The sequence below is a fragment of the Gracilinanus agilis genome, chromosome 5 (genome assembly GCF_016433145.1).
Source record: "Gracilinanus agilis isolate LMUSP501 chromosome 5, AgileGrace, whole genome shotgun sequence".
NCBI classification, from domain to species: domain Eukaryota; kingdom Metazoa; phylum Chordata; class Mammalia; order Didelphimorphia; family Didelphidae; genus Gracilinanus; species Gracilinanus agilis.
In genome coordinates, this window is record NC_058134.1 from 186,860,228 (window position 1) to 186,877,704 (window position 17,477).

The 17,477-nt window shown below is 34.3% G+C and overlaps 1 protein-coding gene across 1 annotated transcript in view; it reads left to right on the forward strand.

Moving 5' to 3' along the window:
• ABCC9 (ATP binding cassette subfamily C member 9) overlaps window positions 1-17,477 on the forward strand; it is a 180,356-nt gene that overhangs the window by 120,606 nt on the left and 42,273 nt on the right. Inside the window, exons 28-29 of the mRNA XM_044678314.1 lie at window positions 180-337; window positions 6,683-6,775. Of these exons, the coding sequence (XP_044534249.1) occupies window positions 180-337; window positions 6,683-6,775 (251 nt within the window). The remainder of the gene's footprint in view (window positions 1-179; window positions 338-6,682; window positions 6,776-17,477) is intronic.

Genomic DNA, 17,477 nt, shown 5'->3' on the forward strand with positions numbered 1-17,477 from the left:
TTCCAGGTGAGAATGCCTCCATCCAGTTGCTTAAATTTGCTCAGATGGCCCCCATCTAATAATGGTCCCAATGATACTGAACATAATAATCTGCTGGTTTTAAAAACACAAAGACTTACTTTTGCATAACAATATGTTTAATCTGAAATTTTTTTCCCCTCAAATTGCCTATGGAATAGCACATTCCTCCTACTCTGGAATCTTTAACCCGCTCGACTTTACTCTGCTTGTCGGCCATTGGGATGATCTCATATGCTACCCCTGTATTCCTGGTTGCTCTTGTACCTCTTGGAATTGCCTTTTACTTTATCCAGAAATACTTCCGTGTGGCCTCTAAGTAAGTAAATAGAACAAAGTTTGAGTATTGCTATAAACAAAATGACTAATTTCTTGCATCTGTCAAAGTAGTTTTTCCAAAAAAAAATGATGAAAGGTTATAATAGATGAACAAATGCACTGGATTTTATAGTTCTCATGAATTCCTTCTGTTCAGCCCCCAGTTTTAACTGACTGGTTTCTTTTCTGACTGTGACAGTGTCTAAAAAGTCTATAAGTCCAGGGCATTCATTCATGTAATTCCTGAACTATGAATAAGTATTTATTTCCTAGCTAACACATTTATTTCCTAGCTAACTACTAACACCATTAACCTCTCTAACCAACTAGACATTCGATATTGATTTTAAAGTGAAAATTGTTAGGGTTAGGACAGTTTAACAAGTTGACATAAACATTTATTACACATTTAAGACTACATACATATCCGGAAGAAATATCTATTTCTATGTCTATGGTATAATTTCAGGTAGGGCAATAAAATATATATAGCAATAGAGTAGTTAGTAAATCTTGCTTATGTGCTCCCTTGGTATTGTCATGAAACTAAAAGAAAGCAAGGAAGCCGTCATGTATGTTGAGCAGACACCCTGTGGAAATTTTATTTTACTATAGTTATAAATATCAAATAATTTTTAAAATCATTAGAATCGAGGCCTCATAATTTTAAATAATTAGAATATTTCTTATTTAGAGCTTTAATAGTTATGTGGCACAGTGGATAGAGTGCCAGGCTGGGAGTCAGAAAGACCTGAATATAAATCTGGCCTCAGACACTCTATGCCTCTGGCCAAGTCACTCACTCCTGTTTGCCTCAGTTCCTCATTTTTAAATGAGCTGGAGTGGACAGGTGGGTGGGTCAATGGATTAAGAGCTGGGCCTAGAGATGGAAGGTCCTAGTTTCAAATTTAGCAGTGTGACTCTGGGCAAGTCACTTAACCTCTATTGCCTAGCTCTTGCTGCTCTTCTGCCTTGGAACCAATGCACAGAACTGATTCTAAAACAGAAGACAAAGGTTTGAAAAAAATTGATCTGGAGAAGGAAACAGCAAACCAATCTAGAATCTTTGCCAAGAAAACCCCAAATAAGGTCACAAAAAGTCAGATGACTAAAACAGCAGAACAATTTAGATCATCTGAAAATAAAATTTTGTGTTAATTGTGTTTTCTCCTACTCTGCTCTCATCAGTCAGTTAACTGTCATATCATAGTATGAGATAAACTTTTAGGATGTCAGGCGAATAGTCTTTTTATTCTAAGAATTACATTCTGTATTAGAAAAAAGAATCCTCAGAGTTAGAAGAACCTTAAGAGGTAATCAAGTCTAAGACTTATGTCATCCTTGGAAAAAATGGTCATTGAACCTTTATTTCAAGACCTTCAATGAAGAGATGACCCACTAACTCCATATTCATCCTACTCTAATTTTGGATAACTAATTGTTAGGAATTTGTTTTCCTTATGATGAATCATCATCTGCCCATTGTTTACACTTCTTTCATTTGGGGAATGGGGGTGTGTGAAGTAAAACTAGTCCAGTTTCTTCCAAGCAGGAGCCCTCAGATAGTTTTCCTGCTTATTTCGAAATCTCTTTTTCATGCTAAAAATATAGTTTCAATCTCTTCCGTTTATCATATTGAAGCTCTTCACTCTCGTTGCCCTTCTATGGAGGCTCCCTAACTTATCAGTGTCCATAGTGGTGTCTAGGATTAAGTGCAATACTCTAAATGTGTGTGACCATTGCCTCTTTATTTCTGAAGGACATGCCTCTTTTAATGCAGTTTAAGATATTATAGCCATATTTATTCTATCTTGTATTTGTAAAGTTTATTTTTTAAACCCAAGTGAAAAAGTTAATCCTTATTCCTACTACATTTCATCTTTTTGAATTTGTCAATGTTCTAACTTCTCAAGATCTTTAAAAATCCTATCACAGAGCACATTAAGCCATTCATCACAACTTTATGTCTTCCACAAATTTTATTATGTTTAATCTATACCTTTTATTAAATTCATTATAAGATTTGCCCCTCTCCCCACCTTTGGAAGAGACTTGTGATTTCACTGATATAGGGTATTTCTGATAAGGAAACTCTCTGCCATCTTAGAGAATTGCCAAGACTCATGTGGCATAAGAGTTGGAAAGCCAAAGTAAGAGTCAGAGAAACCTGAATTCATGTCCCATCTTGGGTACATACTGTTTGTGTGACTCTTGCCAAGTCAACCTCTGAAGCTACCTCCAGGTAAACTTCACCAACTTCCTGCCTTCCACAATAGGAACAACCTCTGGAAGAACTTTTGGCCTGGGACCACATCCTCCTAATAGAGGTGACTGTCTCTCCTGTAATACTGATTTAAGATAAATCCAGCTACGCTTCAGTTCTCTGGAAAGCAACTTGTTCATCATATGCATAATCCACCTAGACTCCTCAACTCTGTCCACTTCACTCAATGGTTTTAGAACCATGAACCATGATCAGATCAATTCTGGATAGGAATCAGCTACTATTAATCTATACTCTTTTGGCTCAGCTTATCATCCCTCCAACTTTTTGGACCAAAGTACCAGCCCATTACTCTCCTATTGGTGTTGCTGTCCCTATTCAAATGTCAGCTCTTTGAAGGCAGGGACTATCTGCATTTTTATTTGTATCTCTAGCATTTGGCACAATACTGAATGCTTAATAAATACCCTTTTTGTTTAGTCATTCCATCATTCATACTCAAATAACTAATAAAATATTAAATAGTATAAAGCTAAACACAGATCCCTGAGATTTTCCTTGGAGGTTTTTTTTCCCCATTAATGGAAAATCATTAATGACCACTCTCTGAGTGAGACTTAAAAGACACTTCCAAAATGCAGACATCAGTCCCATCATGCACATATCACATAATTTATTTCACCAACTTGGTCCTTTGGTGAAATTGAGGTGAAGTGCTATGTATGTTTACATTTACAAAAAATAAAAACTATTATTTCTAGAAGTGAGTAAGCATGACAGAAGGGATTCATTCATGCAGACATGAACTTAAGGACACCTAAAAGGACAAATGTGCCATTTGACACAGTATATTTGCACATAGTTGGGCTAGTAGGATGAAAATTTTTATTACAAAATTTATTTTTGTAATAAAACATAAATTTATAAATGTATTTTATATATATTATTGTGTATATTATATATTGTATATATTATGTTATATATACAAATAAATGTAATAAATAAAAAATTATTATAAAATTATAATATCTGTTTTTAATTGTTTTAAAATACATTTGCACAAATAAGAGAAATTATAGTACAGTTTAAAAATATATTTAAAAATTCATATATCATTATTCACTAGGTTTTTCTGGATTTAATAAATGTCTACTATATGACAAGGAATATGTTCGGTGCTGAGGATAGAAAGCCCATAATAAAATATGCCCTGCATTCCAGATACATTTTATTAGGGGAAAACAACATGAACACAGACAAGTTGAACTAAATATATATAAAATAAACACAAAGTAATTCCTGGGCATGAGAGTAAGGTAGGAATAACAACTGGTAGAATCTGAATATGCCTTGTATGGGAATTGGCCTTCCAGCTGAGAGGAAGCTAAGGATTCAGAGAAGTTCTAGTGAGGATGGAATACAGTCCAGGCAAAGCAGACAGCCTGTGCAAGGGAGCAAAAGTTGAAATGTTGCAGGAAACAGAAAGTTTGCCAGTTTAGCTAATAACTAGAGTGCATGAGGGGGAGTACCATATAATGCCTGGAAGGTAGGCTGGAGCCAAATTGTAAAGAGCTTTAAATACCAGAATGAAAAGGTTTTATTTTGTAGCAAAAGCAATAAGAGATCTTTGAAGTTTCTTGATCAGGGAAGTGACATAGTCGGATCTGAGATTTAGGGTTATTAACTTGGAAGCTCTGTGAAAGTTAGCTTGTGGAAGGGAGAGACCAGCAATATGGAGCTGTTTGCAATAGTGCAGATTAGGACTGTTTTTAAAATGTTGAAGATTTTGTGAGTGGAGGGAAAGAGCCAGATGCTGTTATTGTGGAAGAGGTAAAATCAGTAAAACTGGAGAACTGATAATATATGATGGGAGAGAGGAAAGAGTGAAGAGTTGAAGGGAAATCTGAGGCTGCAAATCTGGATGAAATGGGAAAGTTTTAGGAAGGTGGGATGATTTTGAGGAAAAGATAATGAATTCTGCTTTAAATATATTAAGTTTGAGATGCTATGGGGGCATTCATTTGCATATGCCAAGTCAGCAACTGATAATACATGACTAGAGTTTAGGAGAGAAACGAAGATTAAATATATAGAGATCTGGGAGTCCTCTACATAGAATTGAACGCATAGATTCCTTTTTAGCCTGGATGCCAGGAATATAACAAATTGTTAGATGTTCCTTGGGATCATCCTAGGACCAAACTGATCTCCAGTGGATGGCAGAAGGCAGTGGATAGAAGATGAATGTCTTTCTACTTTGTTCTATTCCATAGTCTATTCCCAGACTCAAGGGTCTGAAAAGTGTGTAACTTGGCAATAATCATGGTTTTTCTTAGTGGGTTTGAAGTCAGAAAAGAGGAATGTTCATGAATCAGAATAGCAGGGTTAAAAAAACAAAAAAAGAAGTAGTAGGTGTTGAAGGAATAGCAACCCCTTTACTCCCTACCTACTTTCCATTTTGCCTCTTTCTCTCTTATTTTTTCCTTTACTAATCTGTTCTTTTTGCTTTTTCTTATAACCTTTTATAACCTCACATTAGGCTTGCTAATGGTGCCCACTAACACTGCCAAGCTTGGTTTATGCTGTTGGCACTCATAGCTGATGAGGTTACCAGACCCCTGACCCAGAAGGCAGCCAGGTTGCATATCAGTTGGAGTACTGGTTCTGGAGTCAGGAAGACTTGAGTTCAAATCTATTCTCAGTTATTTATTAGCTCTGGGACCCTGGGCAAGTTACCTAACCAATGGGCCAAATTCTTCAGCTAATACAATATGGAAAATAATAGTACCTACCTCGCAGGGTTGTTGTGAAGACCAGAGGAGATCATATTTGTAAAGCACCATGCACAGCCCCTGGCACATAGTAGGTACTTAATAAATACTTGTTCCCTTTCCTTCCCCAAAGATGCAATCAATCAAATCATATGTAACAGAACTAAATCCTGTACAGGAGATTAGGTCAGAGTGGCTTTGGGAAGTCAATGTATTTGTCTCCAAAAAAAAGGCAAACAAACAAACAAACAAAACCACAAAACCCCTGCATTTTGCAGTGCTGGAATGTCTTGCCTTTGCTAGAATGCCTAAGGTACTCTATTCATAAACATTTTGGTGAGTGAAATTGCTATAAGAAAGGCCACACATTTTTTGAGTACCTAAAATGTGATGTGTCCTGTGATATGAACCATTAAATGACTGTGTAGCTCTACAAATATGCATGCTTTAAATATATGATCAAACAGCTCTTTTATTTCTTGGTTTCACTAATTTTACGAACAAGACTCTGTTTATTCTAATCTCGTGTTTTGCCTAATGGCTAGAGTCAGTGCTACTTCCTCTTAGCCTCTGTGCACATTTATAGACACGTCCTTGCTGAGATTAAACACAATATATGTTGTACAAATAGCAAAGGTTTTCTTTTAATTAAAAAAAAAATCTTTTAATGCCTGATCGTTACCTTTTTGGAGCATCTCTAGGAAATATGAATTTTTTTTTCGAAATTGAGTAAGTCCAGGGTTTATATTTGTTTGGGAGGTGGGACTGGTTGTCAAGAAGGTCCCAAGTTTGTCACCAAAGACACTTTTATTGATTCATCACTTTGTTCCTGTCTAACATGCCAAACATATGCCTACAAATTCTCTTATACATGTGACTTTATTGTATTAGAACCAGAGAATGGCTGAAATCAGAACCTGGTTTTTGAAACACAAAGTATATATTCTACAGCTAATATCTATTTATTATAAAAAGAAGGAATCGTGTGAATGTGTACTTTTATGAAACTCTGGTAGATTCATTCCTTTGACATTTACTGAGATTACAGAGCATCAGGGAAAGAACACTGGGTTTCGAGTCAGATGCCTTAGATTTGAATTTTGGCTTTGCTACTTAATTGGCTTTTATCAATGCACATCTCTCAGTCTTAATCTCTTCATTTTGAAAATGAGAGGATTGAACTAAATGATCTCTCAGTTCCCTTTCGGGTCAAAGTCAATGATCCTACTTTGTACTCAGTATCATACCATATCAGAAAACTAATGATAACTTTATTTTAGAATAGTTCAGCCTTTGATTTCCTAATTGTTTCTTGACTTTAGTTTATTTTTGCATTTTGCCTTTTTCATAGAGATCTCCAGGAGCTGGATGACAGCACTCAACTGCCTCTGCTTTGCCACTTTTCAGAAACTGCTGAGGGCCTCACCACCATTCGAGCCTTTCGGTTTGTAAATGTGTTCCTGAAATCCCAAATCGCTCATTTAAGTAATAAACAGATAGTTATGGAATACACGGTCTTTGCTCCAGGTAGCATAGACCTGTGAGTGTCATCCTCAAAGAACCAAAGATGTTGCAGCTTTCATAGTTGTGGCCAGCCAAAGGTAGAGTGAAGTATCACCAAACTTCTAGTAATACCTATCTCTGTGTAACTTGGATGGACTAGGAAGGAGAGAGGACAGAAATGGCCTAGAAGAAATGGCTGTGTGGTGTTTAACATTCTGTAGTTTGCAACAGATAAAGGCATTTCTAGCATACTTTTCAAGTATGCAGGGGACTCAAAATTGGGCAGGATACTTAACACATTGAATGACAGTGCCAATATTCAAAAGGATGATGAAATCTAAAATTATGAGCCTAATTTAATAAGATGAAATTTAACAGAAATAAAAGTAAAAGTATATTTAGACTTAAAAAGCAAATGGAAGAAGCATAGAATGTGGATAGACAATATTTCTTATGGAACAGTACCTTTTTTTTTTGAGAAGCGTGAAGATCTATGATTTTAGTGGCATAAAGAACTACTTGTTCAAAAATTTTGCTCCACCATTGCAGATTGTCTGGGACACTAAGAAGTTACATGATTTACTCAGAATCAGACTGCTATAACATTTATTTCTATTCACCTTATTAAATATGACTGCATATTTTAGCTTATGATCTTGTAGGTTAAGTGTTTTGAAAAAATCTTAAAGTGCTACATAAAGGTCAATTATTTTTACTATCATTATCATTACTTCTATGTACTCCTGGAAAACATATAGGGATTTGGGGAACTCTAATCTCAATATAATTAAACAATTTTGCATGGCAACAATACGAGGAAAACAAGTTAATTGGATTTGGGGGCTGCCTTCAAGGAGAGTTAACCTCCGAAAAAAAAAGTAAATGAAAACCTTCTGGTAACAGATTTCATGTGGAACATTTCTGGGATTCACAATTTTAAGGAGAAACTGATAAAAACAAATCCAAGGCAGGGGGAGAGAGAAATTGCAACCAACTCTTCCAGTGAGATGGAGATCATATCATGTTATATTATTTTTAAAATTTTTTAATGATTAATTAAAAACTTTTTCCATGGTTACATGATTCATGTTCTTTCCCTCTCTTCCTCCCAACCCCTCCCATAGCTGATGCACAATTCCACTGGGTTTTACATGTGTCATTGATCAAGACCTATTTCCATATTATTGATATTTGCAGTAGGGTGATCCTTTAGAGTCTATATCCCCAATCATATCCCCATCGACCCATGTGGTCAAGCAGTTGTTTTTCTTCTGTGTTTCTACTCCCACAATTTTTTCTCTGGATGTGGATGGCATCTTACTCTTAAGTCCCTCAGAATTGTCCTGGATCATTGCATTGCTGCTAGTAGAGAAGTCCATTATGTTTGATTGTGCCACAGTGTATCAGTCTCTGTGTACAATGTTGTCCTGGATCTGCTCCTTTCACTCTGCATCAATTCCTGGAGGTCTTTCCAGTTCACATGGAATTCCTCCAGTTCATTATTCCTTTGAACACAATAGTATTCCATCACCAGCATATACCACAATTTATTCAGCCATTCCTCAATCGAAGGGCATCCCCTCATTTTCCAAATTTTTGTCACCACAAAGAGCACGGCTATAAATATTTTTGTACAAGTCTTTTTCCTTATTATCTCTTTGGAGTATAAACCCAGCAATGGTATGGCTGGATCAAAGAGTAGGCTGTCTTTTAAAGCCCTTTGGGCATACCCCTCCAACATTTATTACTTTACTGTCACATTGGCCAATCTGCTAGGTGTGAGGTGGTACCTCAGAGTTGTTTTGATTTGCATTTCTCTAGTTAAAAGAGATTTAGAACACTTTTTCATGTGCTTATTGATAGTTTTGATTTTTTTATCTGAAATTTGCCTATTCATGCTATTTGCCCACTTATCAACTGGGAAATGGCTTGATTTTTTGTACAATTGATTTAGCTCCTTATAAATTTGAGTAATTAGACCTTTGTCAGAGGTTTTTGTTACAAAGATTTTTTCCCAATTTTTTACTTCCCTTCTAATTTTGGTTGCATTGGATTTGTTTGTACAAAACCTTTTTAATTTAATGTAATCAAAATTATTTATTTTACATTTTGTAATTTTTTTCTAACTCTTCCTTGGTCTTGAAATATTTCCTTTCTCGAAGATCCAACAGGTATGCTCTTCTGGGTTCACCTAATTTAATTTTAGTTTCCTTCTTTATATTCAAGTCATTCACCCATTCTGAGTTTATCTTGGTGTAGGGTATGAGATCTCTCCCATACTGTTTTCCAATTTTCCCAGCATTTTTTGTCAAATACTGGGATTTTGTCCCAAAAGCTAGGATCTTTGGGTTTATCATACACTGTCTTGCTGAGAACATTTACCCCAAGTCTATTCCACTGTTCCTCCCTTTTGTCTCTTAACCAGTACCAAATTGTTTTGATGACCACTGCTTTATAGTACAGTTTAAGATTTGGCACTGCTAGGCACCCCTTTCACTTTTTTTTTCATTATTTCCCTTGATATTCTTGATCTTTTATTCTTCCAAATGAACTTTGTTATAGTTTTTTCTGATTAAGTAAAAAAGTTTTTTGGTAGTTTGATAGATATGGCACTAAATAAGTAAATTAATTTGGGTAGGATGGTCATTTTTATTATGTTAGCTCGTCCTACCCATGAGCAATTAATTTTTTTCCAATTATTTAGATCTAGTTTTAATTGTATGGAAAGTGTTTTGTAGTTGTGTTCATATAATCCCTGTCTTGGCAAATATATTCCTAAGTATTTTATATTGTCTATGGTGATTTTAAATTGAATTTCTCTTTCTAACTCTTGTTTCGGGGATGTGTTAGAAATATATAGAAATGCTGATGATTTATGTGGGTTTATTTTGTATCCTGCAACTTTGCTAAAATTGTTGATTGTTTCCACTAGTTTCTCAGTTGATTCTCTACGATTCTTTAAGTAGACTATCATATCATCTGCAAAGAGTGATAGCTTGGTCTCCTCATTGCCTATTCTAATACCTTCAATTTCTTTTTCTTCTCTAATTGCTATCATGTTATATTAAAATGTAACTATCTTTAAAAGTTTTTAATAATATTTTAATTATTTAAAAATTTTGAAATGCCTTTTCAATTTCTACTATTAGTTTTACTTGTATTCAGTATAGATAGGAAGACTTTAGCCAGGCTATTCCCTTTACCTCTAAAAGTTTGAAGAGTTGGAACATGAATCTCTGAAGACTCTTCTGACTCTAACCTTTTTTATATTTTATGTAGTAATTTGGTACAACTTCCTAATTTTACATATGAGAAAATGGAAGATCAAACAAATAAAATAACTTGCTTTATAACTAACAATCTGTGACAGAACCAAGAATCAAACCATGTTCTCCAGTTCAATGTTTGCCACTCTGTCCGCTGTACCAAAGTCTGAGATGCAATGAATTGCAATGAGATGCAATGGATGTGTATAAAAATGGCTTTATTAAATTATAAAAGTACAAATAAAAATCATAGCTCCTACCAATGACTTTACTTTTACCAGTCAATCAGAGAATATAATTAGCTTCAAAATAAATCACTTCATAAAATGGAATAGTAAGAAAAGTAGCAATAAAACATCTGTTCCTATAAACCTGAGACCCCCTCTTCCCACAAATAACTACATCATCAGTGAAAAGAGAAGGTTTCTTGCAGAAAATGCATGGAGAGACATACATGTTGGGAACACCTATTGCAAAAGCACACATCTGTAGAGACAATTTTCCTTTGTTGTTTCAGGGCTTCTGATGTCTTCTAGTGATATCATTACACTGCTGCCATTGTGCTTGCTACCAGCTGGTCTCTGCCAGTCTCTGGAAGCTATTTCCCTAAACCTTGCTCCACTGGATCTTAATTACTTGGTGGCCATTCCTCTGCAAGCTGCTGCCTCACTAGGGAAATAATGAGAAGAAATAGAAAGGAATAACTCCCCCTAGATGTGCACCTATGCAAATTCTCTCTACTTCCAGTTTCTGGCTTCAGCTTAAGTCTTCAGCTCTAGTGTTATTTTGTCCTCATGAGAAGAGTAAACTGCCATATTCTTTTAGTTCATAAATCCAGAGTTTTTTTTCCAGCCTTTTTTTTTTTCTAAAGAGAAGCAGCTCCATTTGTTAGTCATAAGACAAAGCCATTCCAAAACAAATAAACAAAGATCCTTCTCTGCCTTTTCCCTTTATGGAATAGTATGTCTATTCTTGTCTAGTAGGTCTTGCACAGGAAAAGTGACAGGGTCCTTCCGCCTAGCTAATATGCTCAGGCTTATTCTTTTATTTGGACTGAACTCCTGGACGGTGGATTTGGGTCTCTTGGAGACCTTATTCTGGCTTATGTTGAGAATTCTCTACTCTTTCTGAATTTATTTTCTAAGGCTAGTCATTATTCATGTAGTGGTTACTTGCCTAAGAATTGCTAAGCAGCTCTGGGGGTCAGGTTTCCTTTTTTTTAATCTTAAGACCTGCTTCTTTCTCCCATATAGATAAATAGGCAGAGGAGAGGCAAAGAGACAAAGAGAGAAGATCATTGTCTCTCTTACCTGAATGGCCATTATTTTTTGCTTTTCATATATAGATCCAAAGAGAATTTTAAATACTCATATGCCAGGAACTGTTCTGTTTGTTTATTTAAAGTCAGAAAAGGCTTTCCATCCATCCTTATATCCCTGTTATAGCATTGCTTTCTATAACTTCACTTTACTTAAAGGATCTGACTGATGAAGACAAAACTGGATGGAAAAATTCAGAATCAAAACACTACCATACTCAACTTTATGTATGATAACATTTTTGCATCTACCCTAAAAACTTTAGGTAGTATGTATACTTTCTGTAGCAGGAACATTTTCTCTGTGAAAGGGTGCGAGTTTTCAAATTTATATTTGAAACAAGCTGTAGGTATTATTTTTCCACTCCAATCACGGTTATCACTCATCTATGATAACCATGTCAATGATAGAGCAACATTACATTCAAAACTCCTTTGTTCACCAGAAAGAAATATATTTACCAGAAAGAGAGTTATATTTCCAAATGGTTACTAATCAGTGGATATTAGCTTTCCAAGAAAACCTCAAAGCTCTGGAGGCTCTGGGTAACTTGAAAGAAAGGAACAGATAATAATGATTACTGACATTTATATGGAGTTTTAAAGTTTACTTTCTTACAATGACCCTCTCCATTAAGTAGCACAAATTTACTTTTTTTTTTAATAATGAAGAAACTGAGGCTCAGTGACATTAGATAGTTTTTCCAGGGGTGAACCATCTGGCAAGAGCCAGGTTTTGAATTCAGGCTTCTGGATCTAGAACCAGTTGTGTTTTTACTTTATCACTCTGGCTAATCCGATAATATGTTAGCAAAGATTGAGGTTTTCTAGAAGGTACCTTTACCATGGGTACTAGTCACCAAGGCAGAATTTTACTATTACTCTTCCAAAAAGAAGTTTTCTTTTCAAACTCAAAATTATTGTTAGCTATATGGAAGAGTAAAGTCTATTTGCCTTTTGTTCCTGTTGCTTCTAATCCCATAAATCACATAAAAATATTAATCTAACAGCAAAACTAACTAGTAACTTGCCCTCCATCCAAAATATGCTGCCCTTTATTCATATTGGGGGATCCTTTAGAAAGTGTTTAGAAATGTGAGTTTAATAAACTTTCACACTTTTCCCAGCATAAGACCCAGAGTGAACTAGAAAACGGAGAGCCTGAAATATGGGCACGGTCCTGCTAGCGGTACAAAAATCTCCTGGTTTTGGTACTGTCAGGAATCAAATGTGTCCTTTTCCACTTTTTCATTCAAACCACTTAGATTTTCTGGTGTCATGGGGTTCTGTTGGGAAAATAATATTTACTGATTATACTTTTAGCCTTTCCCTGTATTCCAAGTTTATAGTAAATTAGAATGAAACATTGAACTCCCTCAAGTAGCTCAGCAAAGTATCATAGTTAAATTAGACTAAGATTTTGGTATCCTTTCCTGTTTTCTGTCTGATAGAATAAAGGTCTAGGAATGTTCAAAAAGATGAGCTGGATGTGGATGAAAAGATGCAGATTGAGTGTGTCAAAGTTTCCATTAGAAAAACAAAAGGTTTCTTGCCAAAGAGAAACACACAGAAAGAATGTTCACTGCATTTTCATCCCTCCCCACTCACTGCTGTGTCAATTGTTGCCAAATCCATTTATAAATGGTTTAAAAGTGCAACTGAGATAGTACCACAAAACTTAAGAAATACTAAGGAAAGGAATACTGTCAGAAAGGGCAATTTTTAAAGTTGTTCATTGTGATGTTATTGGCTTTGTTTCCACTTAATCAGAATTAACTGTACCATTGGGGAGAAGAGTGAGGTGGTACACTTTTAACTTTTTGTTATTTTCTAATAGTTTTGAGGCAGAAAAAATGTAAATTTGGTCACCAGTCGAGTAAATGAGCTTCTCACTCAGATCATAAGAAGAAATATATTTTAGGAGCCACATTTTATAAAGAACTTTAAGACACTGGAGTATATCAAAAAAAAAAGATCTTGACAGAGGGTCAGTTAAGGGAACTAATGATGTTTAGCCTGGAGAAGGGAAACAAGGGGGTTAGATGAAATAATCTTTTGAGATCCTTTTCCAATTTTAAATTCATGGTATGATAGACTCCTAATTCACCTGTGTCTTTAATCTCTCTGCTCTCCAATCCATCTTCTGCATAAACAAGAGGACATGATAGTTGTCTTCCTGTGTTTATTAGACTTTGATGTAGATGAAATATCAGACTTCTTCTCTTGATACCAGAAGACAGAACTAGAAGCAATGGACAGAAATCACACAAAGACAGATTTTATCTTCATATATGAAAATACTGAACAACAATTCACAATGGTCTATTGAGCAATGGTGGAATTTGTTTTGTTTGATTATACATATTTGTTAGAGGTTTTTGTTTTTCTTTTTTTTTTTTGATGGACAGGACATAGCAGAGAGAGAAAATAATATTAATTGAAAAGAATTTTAAAAACAATTAGCACAGTCCAAAACTGTAATCCAACAAAAGCTTTCTTGGGAAGTAATTTCTCCATCACTGAAGACCTATACACAGATCTCTGCATGATTGCTTCTTGGCATGCAATAAAAGTAATTCTGGTTCAGATATGGGATGGATGAGATGATCTCTGAATTCTCATTAAAAAAAGAAGAGTAGAAACAAATTGTAAAAAGACTCTTGATTTGTCAGCTTTGAGATCTTACAGTAAAGTGATTCTTTCATTTTCCTTTATCTCATCCACCAATGTATAAACATATAGAACATGTCTGAGTTACATATATAACATACTTGTAACATTCATATTACATATACATAATACAGTAATATGATAATTTGGTACCAATCAAGTATGTAGTGTAGCACATTTGATTAGTAGAAACCAGATATTGTTGACTTACTGAATTATTCTGTTTCCTCTGACCACCTACATTGATCAAGTAATTAGAGTTTGTCTTGCATCTATGACATCAGTGTAGTTGGATGAGCAAGGAGGATAGATATGCTGCAAACCTCTTGAGTTACTCTTTGATCATAAGATATAAATAATGGATTATCTCAAGGTCTTAAATTTTTAAAAATGTCTTGTACTTCTGGAATGGTCAAATAGGAATACCTCTCTGGCTTTAGGATGATATCTAGTTTATTTATTTCAACATAATCCTTAAACATGAAGTCCGTGCAAAATGATTCATGGCTGCTGAGGTTGTACAAACCTCACTACTTTGATTTGGCATCTCATCAAGATCTGAACCAGTTTTTGTGATTGTATTATGCAGCCCTGCTATTGTTGCTATTGTCAGGGGAAAATAATGGAAAATGAAAAGAAACTATTTTTGTAATTTAGGGAAGATTTATTACCACATAGCATGACTTTTTGTGAGAGAATAGAACACATGTTCAAATGAATAAGGTTTTCATTAACAGCTTCATTTGTAAATCAGGTTATGGAGAAATTATCTTAAAAACTTTGAAAACAAAATGAACAAAGTTCATCACAGATAAATATTTAAGTTGTCTGACCAATACATTTTTTCAAATACTACAGGAACAATATAGGTCACTGTAAGATCCAAGATTATTTTTAATAAAATGACCCAGTTTTGTAAAATCATAAGATTTATTGGTGGAAATTACTTCAGAGGTCATCTACTGAGATAAAGTCCAATATAGTAAATAAATACTTTAGGAGCAAAAGAAAAAAAAAGCATGTCTCCAAAAAGAAAGGATGATATAACAACCACAAGATCCCCTGAGTAAAACTTGAACCCTCAAGAAACTTCAAAGTGGTGAATTAGAATTTCCAAAGTGGGAAGTTCTGGCATACATAAAACTGCAATTAAAATCAGTAAAATAAAACATAAAAAAGGAATGATGTGAATCTTGATAGCTTAAAACCATGGTTAATCTGCTGGTTCAGGCCACCCTTGTTTCCATATGATGGAGATCTATAACCACTCAAAAAAGTTTGGCCTGACAATCCACTCAGGAATTACCAAATGGATGAAGAATATCCATTTTATATGATCAGTAGTATTTTTCCATTAGTACGTGTGTCTAGAAAAAAATGAATACATTTAGTTGATCTCAGGGTTGACCAGAAACAGGACAGCAAGCTACATTATAATGCCTTTGGGACTTGCCAAGCAATGTGGAAACTAAAGACCCCTATTTTTAATACCAGTATTCTTCCTGTGCTTCTGTGGGGTAGCTAGATTTAGAATGTTTCCAAAAAAATAAAATATATTATCATGTAGAGTGGCAGTGGAAATTGCATGGTAGGTCTGAGAAGATACACATCCCTAATGAAGAACTTCAAAGAAATATAAAGAAAAAATATTAAGGAAATATATGATAGGAAGCAGCCTGTTTTGTGTTGAGGATGAGGAATAATGGTTGTTCAACTGTTGTATTCCACTGCTATTCTCACAACATCAGGAGACAGCAAGGAAAGCCTTCAGGAAATTTTTGGGAGGACATAGACAAGTGCCTAGTCACAGGATAGGAAGGTAAAGATGGATTGTAGTTTGTATCATTGAAGGGAACTCCTGAATAAGTGAGATAGCACATATCTTTGTGTATCTGATTTGTTTTATTTTGTATTTCCTTATCTATATATTAATGTCCTCTTCAACAGAATCTAGGCTCCTTGAAGGGAGGAATGTTTTCCCCCCTCTCTATATGGTTAATACCTGGCTTAGTGCCTGGAACATACTATTTATAAAATGAATGCTTGTTGATTTAATCATTCATTGTTCAAAAAAAATAATACTATACCCTTTTATCAATACAAATTAATCAAGGAAATATGAAAATAAAGATTGGCCTAATTAGAGATTAAAAATACTTTCATAAATGATGAGTGTGTCAGAGCCAAAATCAAAGGAACCACAAAAAATATAGTAAATATGACAATAGTATTTATATATACATATATAAATTTATGTGATACCACTAAATTAGTCTTCAGAGACAAGTTTTTCCCCTAAACACTTGCAAGGGAAAAATAATCATGACTTGAGAATGCACCTAAAATTTTAGAAGATAAACAATTAATAAATCCAAAACAAAGCAAAAAAGGAAAAATTTAATATTAAAGGAGAAAAGCATATTGAAACAAAAATAGATACAATCTAAAAAGCAATTAAGTGATAAGCCATTAATTTTAATTTGAAAAGAAAATAAATTGTTAAAATAAAAAATTAGGAAAAATTACAACAAACGGTGAGAAGAAAATGTAAAATGTCAAAAATATACTTTATATGTCACAAAATTGAAAATTCAAATAAAATTAATCATCTACTATCATAAAAACCCAATTTAACAAAACAGAAGGTAGATTGCATAAAAAGGCAACCTCAAAAAAAAAATCAAACAAGCTATAATTGAAATGCCATGAAAAAAATTCAGAATCAGTTGGATTCAAAGGTGAATTATATAATAATTTAAAGATCTACTAATCTTTCTATAAGGTATCACATTACCTGATTCCTTCTATGTGATAAATATTATTCCTATTCACAACACAAGGAAGGATAAAGCAGAAGTTAGAACTGTAGACCACTTTCATTGATACTGATAATACTGAATGCTGTAATTTTATTGGTTAGTGTCTCCTAGGCTGAGTACTCTTGCCACAAATATGAATCCGTCTAACTTAGAGTTTCAGCAAAATACAACTGCAAAGTAATCAACATTACCCTACATCGCTTATTTGGAAAATACTTAAAAATACCACTTAAAATAACCACAAAATATATTAAATACTTAGTAGTTAACCTACCAGGTCAGAAAATGGGCTTATATTAATGAAGCTACAAATTACATTTTATACACATATACCTAAATAACCAGATTGATATTTGATGTTCAAAGCTGTACTGTGTTAATAAGGATTGCAGTGATATCTAAATTAATTTACAGATTTAGTATTATATAAATCAAAATACAAATGGGATGTTTTATATAATTAGATAAAGCTATAAAATAATTTATAGGGAAGAAGAAAACTTCAAGCATATGAAGGGCAACAAGAAGAAAGTATAAAGGGATAATGCTAGTCATCTTGAGTGAAAAAAA